The sequence below is a fragment of the Globicephala melas genome, chromosome 7 (genome assembly GCF_963455315.2).
Source record: "Globicephala melas chromosome 7, mGloMel1.2, whole genome shotgun sequence".
Lineage (NCBI taxonomy): Eukaryota > Metazoa > Chordata > Mammalia > Artiodactyla > Delphinidae > Globicephala > Globicephala melas.
In genome coordinates this window covers 51,566,819-51,578,146 of record NC_083320.1, presented here as the reverse complement: position 1 = coordinate 51,578,146, position 11,328 = coordinate 51,566,819, and the positions used below count along the sequence as shown (strand labels likewise).

Below are 11,328 nucleotides of genomic sequence, written 5' to 3'. Positions count from 1 at the left end.
ATCTATAGTAGCCAAGACATGGAAACAACCTAAATGCCCAACAACAGATGAACGGATAAAGAAGATGTGGTACATATATACAATGGACTATTACTCAGCCATAAAAAAGAATGAAATAATGCCATTTGCAGCAACATGGATGAACCTAGACATTATCATACTAAGTGAAGTAAGCCAGACAGAGAAAGACAAATACCATATGCTATCACTTATATGTGGAATCTAAAATACAACACAAATCAACTTACCTACGAAACAGAAACAGACTCACAGAGAACAGACTTGTGGTTCCCAAGGTGCGGGCAGGGGAGGGAAGGATTGGGAGTTTGGGATTAGCAGATGCCACCTATTATATATAGGATGGATAAACAACAAGGTCCTACTGTGTAGCATAGGGAACTATATTCAATATCCTGCAATAAACCATAATGGAAAAAAATATAATTATTATATATATGAATCACTTTGCTGTAAGCAGAAATTAACACATTGTAAATCAACTATACTCCAGTAAAAAATTTTTTAAAAATTTAAATTTTTCTTACTTGCCTAAGGAAACTATAGTGAAAAAATATATATTCTCTGAAATAAGTAAGATAGCCAAGTAACTTTTCAGTAGAAATGCACAACTACTCATTTATTTCAGTTTTCAGATAAATGGCATGAGGTTTATCACAAATACATTATCTACATGTTTTTTTCCCTTCTTTCACATATAAACCTCGATGAAGCACAGAATTTTAAAAGTTGCCAGAAAACTATTTTCCCCAAAACCCTTATTTTGCCAAATGTGGAAACATCAATGTCCAGCAGATCTTACAGTTTATACTGAATAATGCATGGGTTACGTGGTGGATAATACTGGGTTACATGATGGCAACAGTTGTTCTATTTGAAGTACAGGGTTAGCAGGCCCCAAGCAACTCTCTGTTGGAAAAAGCAAGGCTCTCTCTAAAACTGCCTAATAGTCACTGCATTAGACTTCCCATTTCAGGTGTAAGGTTTGGGGCCACGCTTCACACTGCACTTGTAAAATGTTCTACATTTTTCATTCATTGTAAAAATAATGTGTTTTAGTTGTTTTTTTTAACATTTTTTAAATTTTTATTTATTTATTTGGTTGTGCCGGGTCTTAGTTGCGGCAGGCAGGCTCCTTAGCTGTGGCATGTGAATTCTCAGTTGCAGCATGCATGTGGGATCTAGTTCCCTGACCAGGGATCGAACCCGGCCCCCCTGCTTTGGGAGCACGGAGTCTTAACCACTGCGCCACCAGGGAAGTCCCAAAATAATGTGTTTTAAATGAGTCATTTAACCCATAACCCATTATGGGTTAAATTGTGTCCCCCATAAAGATATCTAGAAGTCCTAACTCTTAGTACATGTGACTGTCACCTTATTTGGAAATAGGGTCTTTGCAAATGTAATCAAGATGAGGTCATTTGGGTGGCCCTAATCCAATATGACTGATGTCCTGGTTAAGAGAGGAGAATGCCATGTGAAGATAGACACTCAGGGAGAATGTCATGTGATGAAGGGGTCAGAGACTTGAGCCATGCAGCTAAAGCCAAGGAGTGTCAGGAACTGATGGCCATCACCAGTAAGTCTATTGTCTTACATCGTCAGTTTTCATGTGCACACTTCACAAAATGAAGCTCCATTCATCCATGCATGCACATTTATTACCTAGGAAGCCACAGACATTGTTAGATGGGACTTAGGGAAGCCAAGAGCATGATATCACGTGTGAGGGTGTGTTTGGGGCATGAGGAAGGGAAGTTAATAATTAAAGTTGTGATATATATATAAGTGCCATGATGGTATAAGTACAGAGAAATGAGAAGAGGCAAACAGGCTCAGGATATTGGGTGAATTGCCCTCTTGAGCTGAGTCTTAACACAGAAGAATTAGCCTGGAGGTGAAGAGAAGCTCTGGAGAGAGGAAACCACGTTTGCAAGAATACAGAGATATGCCATGATCAAGCATAGTGTGATACTGATGGCAACACTGGTATTTTGGCATTTATTTTTCAGAGTATGTTAATGCCTATATTTGATTTTAAAACATAGACACAATATGGTGTTATGGGCTGAATTGTGTCCCCCCTCTCCCCAATTTATATGTTGAAGTCCTAACTCCCTGTACCTCAGAATGTAACCATATTTGGAGATTAGGTCTTTAAAAGGTGATTAAGTTAAATGAGTCTTTTAGGGTAGGCCCCAATCCAATATGACTGGTGTCCTTATAAAAGGAGGAAATTGGGACACACAGAGAGACCCCAGGAATGTGCATGCACAGAGAAAAGATCAAGTGAGGACACAGCCAGAAGGCAGCCATCTGTAAGCCAAGGAGACAGGTCTTGGGAGAAACCAAACCTACCCAGCCTGTGGTATTTGTTATGGCAGCCCGAGAAAACGAATTCAATGACCAAAGCACGAGAAATCTGGTGGAGGATGGCAAGAAGCGAGGCTGTGACACAGGCAAGGGCTAGAATACAAGGGGCCTTGTATTCCACACTGAGGAAATTTGATGTCATCCTGATGACAATAACAAACACATTGAAGAATTAGGCAGGAGATAAATCAGATATGTATTTTAGAAAAATCCCTCTAGAATGCAGTGTGGAAGACCAGAGAAAAGAAAGATCAGAAGGAGGCTGTTGGAAGCAAGAAGGGATTAAGGTTTGAATTAATTGGTGGACTGGTTGTGAGGAATGAGGGAGAGGGATCCAGAGTAACTCCAGGATGGGTAGAAAGTGGTACCATTGCCCTTTGTAGGGAAACACAGAAGGAGCACCATCAAGGAAGAGGGCGATAAGGTAAGTAGTGGACGTGCTGGACTCAAGATGCCTGTGAGTTTTATAACCTTCTCAGCACACAGGAAGGCACAGTGGTCCTGCAAATCAGAAAGGAAGAGAGAACCCTTGGTAGTGTGCAAAGTTCAGATAGTGGTTCAAGCAATGGGAAGCAGTGAGATCACCCAGGAAAAGGTATCATGAGAAGAAGGTTACAAACAAATCCCTGGGGAATAACAAGGGTTTTTAAACCCCCTAAACAAAAATGAGGGTCAAAGCAAACATAGGAATGTTTTCAATATGAACAGAGGAAACAAAGGCCAGCTACAGGATGGAGTTGAAAAGACTTGAAGAGTAATTTTTACCTCTATCTATTTCACACAGAGATGGGAAACGCAAGATGCGTCACCTACAAATGATGGTTTTCAGTACATTCTACAATTGTTCAGATACGCGAACATTCAGTTCAACCTGGAAAGATGGCTCAGAGACCTAGACTGTTGCTCTCCTTAGGCTGAAGTGCCGCATTTCCCTTCCTGGATACCAGAACTGCTACTAATTGAGAGTGGATTATATAATCTTATATTTGTCTGGTCTTTATAATATTACATAATTTATATAAGTTTATATTTTTGAACATGTCACCATGAAGGAAAGAGACTACACATACACATGTATATGTGTATATGTATGTCTGTGATTTTTTAACAACTGTATCAGATTAACATTGCTTGAAAGCAGTCACCTTGGGAATCAATCCAATTATTCTTACTATATACTATTATGCAAAACAGTTTAGAATTTCTTTGCAAAATACTACAGAGCAGTAACATGGACTTGAATTTTTGGAAAGAGCTGAGCCAATCAGTTAAGCCTAATGAAACACACACACACAGGCAATAGTTTTTTTGTATCAAAAGCAAGATATGACTGGTTGAGTACCTGAGAAAAATGGTTATGTCTTGCATAACATGGTCTTCTTTTGAAAAAATTTACTTTCCTATAGATACAGAATTACATTCACTACTATGTCTTTGTCTTTATTTTTTATAGTAAGCATCTATTACTTTTAAAGTCAGAAGAAAGCTACTTTCGTAATGAAAAAAGGATGTCTACAAAAATTACCTAAGACATTTGCCCCTTAGGCAATTCCAAAAGAGAACTTCTGTAAGTAATCTGTGCAATTGTGCCTCCCTAAAATAAATATACAGCTTCTCAGGGTCAGTACCTTGGGGTTATTACTCCTTTAAGTTCTCATATGTATTTAATAGAAAAAGAATAGGAAAAGTTTATACCAACATAATGGCACTCATTATTTCTTGGAATATAGAATTTTGAGAGCTTTTTATATATATTGTTATCTTGTTTCTATTTTCTGACTTACAGAAAAACCAATGAACATGTATTGCTTTGGATTAAGAAAAATAGTAAAGTTGCAAACAAAATTAGCAACACCTGAAAAGGCATACATTCCTTTAAAAATCAATAAATCACTATTTTCCCAAACACATAAAGTTATTAGTTAGTCTTACAACCTACATTATATCAGCTTTTTTCCACTTTGTCTCCTTAGAGATTTATATTTAAAGAAAATAGGCCTGTATATAATTTTATGACATAATTTCCTAAACATTTCATTCAACTGGTTGCTCAATAAACATTGATCAAATAATGTAGTAGGCAGAGGAGAACTGAAACTTCATGAAGCCTGCCTGAGAAAGTTTAAAATTATAAAGAAGCAAAAATGACAGCCTTGCAGTGGCTACCTATGTAAGAAAGATACAGCTGCTGGTCACCGGCTGGATTTACTCTCCTTCCCCCATCTGTTCTCCCCCAACTACATCCAGGCACAATTTTATACCTGGAAGAAGGTATGAGACTGTAGGGTTTTACATGCATACTCTGTACTTCAAGATTCATAATTTCAGAAATTCACATATTTCTGGATCAGCTTCCTAATAACCGGCTCAGAATGTCTGCCCAAAGAATATGGCTTATAACAGTCATTGCTTCTCTTTAAAGCAAATCCCTTAAGAACGGAAATACAGTTTTATCTATCTCTACAAATACCACCACACATCCTAAGTTTAGAATAAAATAAATAACATCTATATAAAAGTAGTGTATTTTAAAATATATTTCTGCAAATCTATTTCAATCAATGTCAGTAGGCTGATCTTAAACAACAGGAAAATCCAAAGGTCATAACTTTAGAGGGAGTCTGCTGCCATAAAATCAAGAAGGCTAAAAATCTCAGATTTCACTACTCTTCATTCTGAAGAACAGCTGAGTATGTCATTGTATCCTTAATTTACTTCACATTTCAATGTAACACTACATTTTCTATTTTCTCTTTGCACACACACACATAAATGTGTATAACCACCAACCCACAATTCAAAAAGGCCAATCTGTATTAATACTGGTGGATACTTTTCAGAATTTGAAGAACAAATTGAAAAAAAAGAAAAGGTTAATGCATTCAGAAGAAAATAAAGCTTTCTTACAAGGCAGGACTCGGTGTCAACTCCGGCAGCATCTCTCTCCCCATGATTAATTGCCTTGCACACAGGTAATCTAAATGGTTTACTGTACCTGGTTTTTAACACTTGCATATCTTTTCAGGTGTTTTATAAATTCTGGTCGAGAAGCGTTTCGTGAAATTATAAGAGCCATGCTTCCATTATTTAATCTGAAATTAAATATTTGTATTTAACATTAAAATATTTATTAAGAGAGTACATCAGAAACTACTCTGTATCATTCCTCCTAACAAATAATGTTTACTAGAAGTTATAGGCAAGCTAGATAAATCACCATCACATTAAATTTACCTAAAATTATTAAATCATATCTTGCTGTGCTGTCTTTTAAACGAAACAGCCTTTCAAATTAGTTTTATTAAACAACTGACTGATTTCCTTCTCACCAAGCACTGACACCAAGCACTTCTTAAAAAATGAATCATCATGCATCCTATTCACATATCAAGACATAATTTGAAATCCAATGTACTTACTTAGGGATTCTAAGTGTGAAACCATGTATTTTTTTAAGGATGTGTTGTACGATAGTTAATAAATACAAATGGTCTAACAACTAGTTCAGCACTTTTTAAGATCTAAAGTGTGATTTAAATATTTATTTATGGGCAGGTCTAAGTGACACAGGCAACCAAATAAATCAGAGGCTCTTGGATGGATGAACTGGAGTGAACAAATGCTACCACACATGCTCAGTTAAATGACTGAACATTTTCATCTTGCATAACTCTTCAGTTCAATATAAGAGGCTGCAAATTTAGAGGTGTGATTTAGTGCCAAAAAGCCACTCACAGATGCATCTAGCTTTAGAAGGCAGTTTGCAAAAATATGCGCAAATGACTTCTAGGCTCAGTTTCAGTGCAAATATAAAGTGATTCCAAGAATAACAATGACGACATAAAAAAGAGCTCTTTAAATCTTATGGAAGCTCAGGTTAGAGCTGTAAGGGACCTTGGAGATTACCCAGTCATTCACTCAGTTTACGTAGAAGGAAAAGAAGCCCCGAAGTTTAAGTGATTGGTTCAAAGACAGAGAAAAACAAAATAATCACTGGAACCAGAGCGCTTAATCCAGGGTCCACCATTCCTTTTACGCATTATGTCACCTCTTCCCAACTGGAAATAAACAGTACCAAAACATCAAAAAATCTAGAAACAATAAATGCTGGAGAGCGTGTGGAGAAAAGGGAACACTCTTACACTGCTGGTGGGAATGTGAATTGGTACAGCCACTACGGAGAACAGTATGGAGGTTCCTTTAAAAACTATAAATAGAACTACCATATGACCCAGCAATCCCACTACTGGGCATATACCCTGAGAAAACCGTAATTCCAAGAGTCATGTACCAAAATGTTCACTGCAGCTCTATTTACAATAGCCAGGACATGGAAGCAACCTAAGTGTCCATCGACAGATGAATGGATAAAGAAGATGTGGCACATATATACAATGGAATATTACCCAGCCATAAAAAGAAACGAAAATGAGTTATTTGTAGTGAGGTGGATGGACCTAGAGTCTGTCATACACAGTGAAGTAAGTCAGAAAGAGAAAGACAAATACCATATGCTAACACATATATATGGAATCTAAGAAAAAAAAATGTCATGAAGAGCCTAGGGGTAAGACAGGAATAAAGATGCAGACCTACTAGAGAATGGACTTGAGGATATGGGGAGTGGGAAGGGTAATCTGTGACAAAGTGAGAGAGTGGCATGGACATATATACACTACGAAATGTAAAATAGACAGCTAGTGGGAAGCAGCCGTATAACACAGGGAGATCAGCTCGGTGCTTTGTGACCACCTAGAGGGGTGGGATAGGGAGGGTGGGAGGGAGGGAGACGCAAGAGGGAAGAGATATGGGAACATATGTATAACTGATTCACTTCGTTATAAAGCAGAAACTAACACACCATTGTAAAGCAATTATACTCCAATAAAGACGTAAAAAAAAAATAGTACCAAAACATTAGTGTTTTGTGCATTCTTGATTTTTTTTTAATTACTTAGTAAATTTACTGGTAAACATGAAAAGCATTTCACGTGTCTACGTTTCAATACTTATTAGTAATTGAAACACAAGCTATGTGCCTGGCACTGTTCTAAATATTTTCCATACATTAATGCATATAATCTTAGAAAAATTCGAATATAAAAAAATTAGTTCCTATCAGCAACTCACACTGAGGTATTTTGAAGTAAATTATACTTTCCTGTGAAAAAATAAATAAAGGTGGAAGTTGAAACTCCTTTGCAATTTCGCTGAATCATCCAGAAGCTAAATTTTTGAATACCTTGGTCAGCTGAGGCTCTGATGTAAAGGCCTTTAAAAAAATGGCATGTTTGCTTACAATCCACAGAAGACATCTCTAACTAATCATCCTCCTCTGAAAAATTCATCAATGCAGATGGAACCTGGAGAGTAAGCAGTGGAATTCCAGGCCAGCTGGAAAATGACTGGAGCAGCTTGGAAGGAGGCATGAATCTACTGCTCCCAGGAGAGCAGGACTACTTCCCACGAAGGTCCTCGAGCAAACACGAGAGTCAGAGATGGCGTAGGGCTAGAGCAGCATTGTGTCGAGTCCTGGAGAATGTAGCTCTAGTCAGCCAGCCAGATCTTCACTTTTCATGGAGGAAACTACACTAGGGAGATGCACAGCTATCTAGGGTTTCTGAGGGTATGGGGAGGAAACAATCAGCCTCAATTTCTAAACCACACAAGCTCCAGCACTAGAGATAATTAATGAGACTCTGACATCTGATTTTTAAAACAGTTTCTCGGGCTTCCCTGGTGGCGCAGTGGTTGAGAGTCTGCCTGCCGATGCAGGGGACACAGGTTCGTGCCCCGGTCCGGGAAGATCCCACATGCTGCAGAGCAGCTGGGCCCGTGAGCCATGGCCGCTGAGCCTGCGCGTCCGGAGCCTGTGCTCCGCAACGGGAGAGGCCACAACAGTGAGAGGCCACGTACCGCAAAAAAAAAAAAAAAAAAGTCTCTTCTTCTCTAACTTTGGATATTTCCCTCTTTCTTACCTTCCTATCAATTGCCAAGGAAAACATTTTAAATCAATCTCTTTACCAACTGTTAATCCTTCAGATTAAATATTTTGCAGGGAAGTTGAAACTAATCATTAAAATGATGTTATGAATTGCCAAAGTACATACATAAGTCTTTAATTCCACTTCTGGGGAAAATCTAGCGGTGACGACATTACACAACATTCATCACCTTTTTTCTATGCTCTACAGAAACGCAAGAGAAATATATTTTCAGACCAATGATGGACAACTACATGAAAAGGATGTGCAAGAGATGGAACAGCTATAGCTTGTGGATAAAATGATACATAAAATGTCTCATGAAAATGTGGGCAGTAGATTCCGATGTACCACAATTCACACTAAATATAACTAAAATGTTTCCTTTGACTAAAAGTATCATACACACATACATGCTATTCCTGCTACGGTTGTATACATCTGCACTAAAATCGAAAGGCAGAGGGGTGCATAAGGAATACCAGAATTAAATATAATATTCTCAATGACTGGTAAATAAATAAATAAAGCAAAGTAGACATAAAATAACACAATAAGATCATGTCAATAAAACCCAAGGAATATTATTTTAGCCTCAGTGATATTAAAAAATCAGAGTAAATTATCATTTTTCCAGCATAACAGTTACTCTCAGCCTACTCTGAAGACAAATCCCTTAAAATCAACTCAGAAATGACCTCTTGATAATACTCTAGTTAGCCAAGAGTTAGCAGGGTATTCTGAAAGATAAATGTGGTTTATAGAAAAGTTTCAATGGGGCTTCCCTGGTGGCACAGGGGTTAAGAATCCGCCTATCGATGCAGGGGACACAGGTTCGAGCCCTGGCCCGGGAAGATCCCACATGCTGCTGCAGAGCAACTAAGCCCGTGCACCCCAACTACTGAGACTGCACTCTAGAGCCCACGAGCCACAACTGCTGAAGCCTGCGTACAAGAGAAGCCACCACAATGAGAAGCCCGCCCACCCCAACAAAGAGTAGCCCCCGCTCACCGCAACTAGACAAAGCCCGCGCGCAGCAACAAAGACCCAACTCAGCCAAAAATAAATAAATGAATGAATGAAAAGTATCAATGATTCAATAAAAACGCTTACTAACCTGGTATTAGGTGCCAAGCCTCTAGGTGCCACTGAACACAGGCATGGAATTGCCATAATGCTGACATTCAAGAACTGACCCTGGATCATTTGCCACTGATCATTACAGTCTAAAGGTAATGGAAGGGATTGGTTACTTTCCCCCACCAGATCAAAATGTCAATAGAGCCCTGCTCAGTTCTCAAGGAGGTAACTTCATACTCACCAGATTTCAGAGATCCCTGTGCCCTCCTAAAAGTAAGAAAACAAGACAAAGAAACATCACATCACACACGAAAAAATAGCATCTATTAAACATGAGATGATTAGAGAACCCAACATTACATATATGATTCAGCAGTAAGTAAAAATATGTGAACAATTCTGTCACTGCATTAGTTGTTGATTCATTGATTCATCAGTAACAATGATTTTCAAAATTTCTTTTAAGACTAGAGCACTTCCTTTGTGTGGCTTTGAGTAATATTTTTGTTCCACATTAGAAATTCTCATGAGGGCAGAAACTATGGATTTTGTTTGTTTGTTTGTAGGCATATTTTATCCAAGGTGTCTGGCATACAGCAGGTACTTTAATAAATAGATATTGAATGGACGGATGGATGGATGGATGGAGTGAATAGTTGTTTCTGAAGACAGATGCCAAACTACGTGGCCTAATAGAATCTGTAGGACCCCATGATTCTATATTCTTCACTAATACGATAGAAGAACAACCAAAGATCAGAAGTCTAATAAACTGTTTATATTAAACAGTTTTATGCTTCAAAGAAAGATACAGACTCCTGTATTACTTTGAGCTGTTCACTTACCTTTCTCCTAAATCCTGAGGGTCGTTAACTGGTAAAAATGATATTTCACATTCCTCTGGCCTAAAATATAATGAAATTTGTTATTAGCACTCATTGACTCTGGGATATGAAATTTGGGGGTTAAGAAAAAAAGACTTACTTAAGTTTTGCCAGTGCCTTAATGACAGCAAAATCCATACGTTGGTTAGGGGACATCCATCGATGTTTTTCTGCCAGAGCCAAAGCTCTTCCACCAAAGCCAAACATAGCTGAGAACCCAAAGCGAAGAAACTTGCCAGTGGTGCTGAAGGTGCAGACATCGACCGGTTGTATGTGCCCTTGAATGTTATATTGAGTATTAGTCAGCAAGTAAGTAGAGCCAGGTGTCAAAATGGCAAACATAGGAGAGCATAGTTATCTACTCAGAGAAGAAGAAAATGTCAGGCTACTTTATACCATAATATCCTATTTTCTCTTCCACTCTCACTACCTACAATTACTGCAATTGCCATTTATAATTTTTTTTTTTTTTTTTTTTTCGGTACGCGGGCCTCTCACTGTTGTGGCCTCTCCCGTTGTGGAGCACAGGCTCCGGACGCGCAGGCTCAGCGGCCATGGCTCACGGGCCCAGCCGCTCTGCGGCATGTGGGATCTTCCCAGACCTGGGCAGGAACCCGCGTCCCCTGCATCGGCAGGCGGACTCTCAACCACTGCGCCACCAGGGAAGCCCCATTTATAACGTTTTCAGGTACCAAGGGAAGAGACACAAAGTGGTAAATGTTGCAGCTTACTGCTATTTTAAACAAAGCATGGCTGAGGAAGTGAAGTTGAAGTACATGTGCAGAGTAAACTCAGATTTAACAGATTTGCATTTGTTAGAGCTTACATGCTTTACATCAGTTGAGATAATAAAAGGTCTAGTGGAAGTACACTGGCTAAAAGTTTTTTTCTTGTGCTTTTTTTTTCTTTTAATAACTAGTCCTAGAGTTTTGGTAGTCAAACAACAGTACCTGATATATTTCATCAGTATGCATGGATTTTCTTGACCT

At 38.5% G+C, this 11,328-nt stretch overlaps 1 protein-coding gene across 4 annotated transcripts in view; it reads right to left on the bottom strand.

The window, feature by feature from the left end:
- CERKL (CERK like autophagy regulator) overlaps positions 1 to 11,328 on the bottom strand; it is a 160,359-nt gene that overhangs the window by 15,679 nt on the left and 133,352 nt on the right. For 2 of the 4 annotated variants that reach the window (XR_011377582.1, XR_011377583.1), the window contains 6 exons: positions 10,440 to 10,617; positions 10,301 to 10,360; positions 9,697 to 9,722; positions 9,493 to 9,601; positions 5,387 to 5,483; positions 249 to 413 (listed from right to left, as the gene is read on the bottom strand). Coding sequence is in view for 2 of the 4 variants with exons in the window: in XM_070045943.1 (XP_069902044.1) it covers positions 5,387 to 5,483; positions 9,493 to 9,601; positions 9,697 to 9,722; positions 10,301 to 10,360; positions 10,440 to 10,617 (470 nt within the window). In the remaining 2 variants the exon portion in view is untranslated. Of the gene's footprint in view, positions 1 to 248; positions 414 to 5,386; positions 5,484 to 9,492; positions 9,602 to 9,696; positions 9,723 to 10,300; positions 10,361 to 10,439; positions 10,618 to 11,328 lie in introns of those variants that run through there. The other 2 variants (XM_070045943.1, XM_060302185.1) reach the window with 2 other exon arrangements.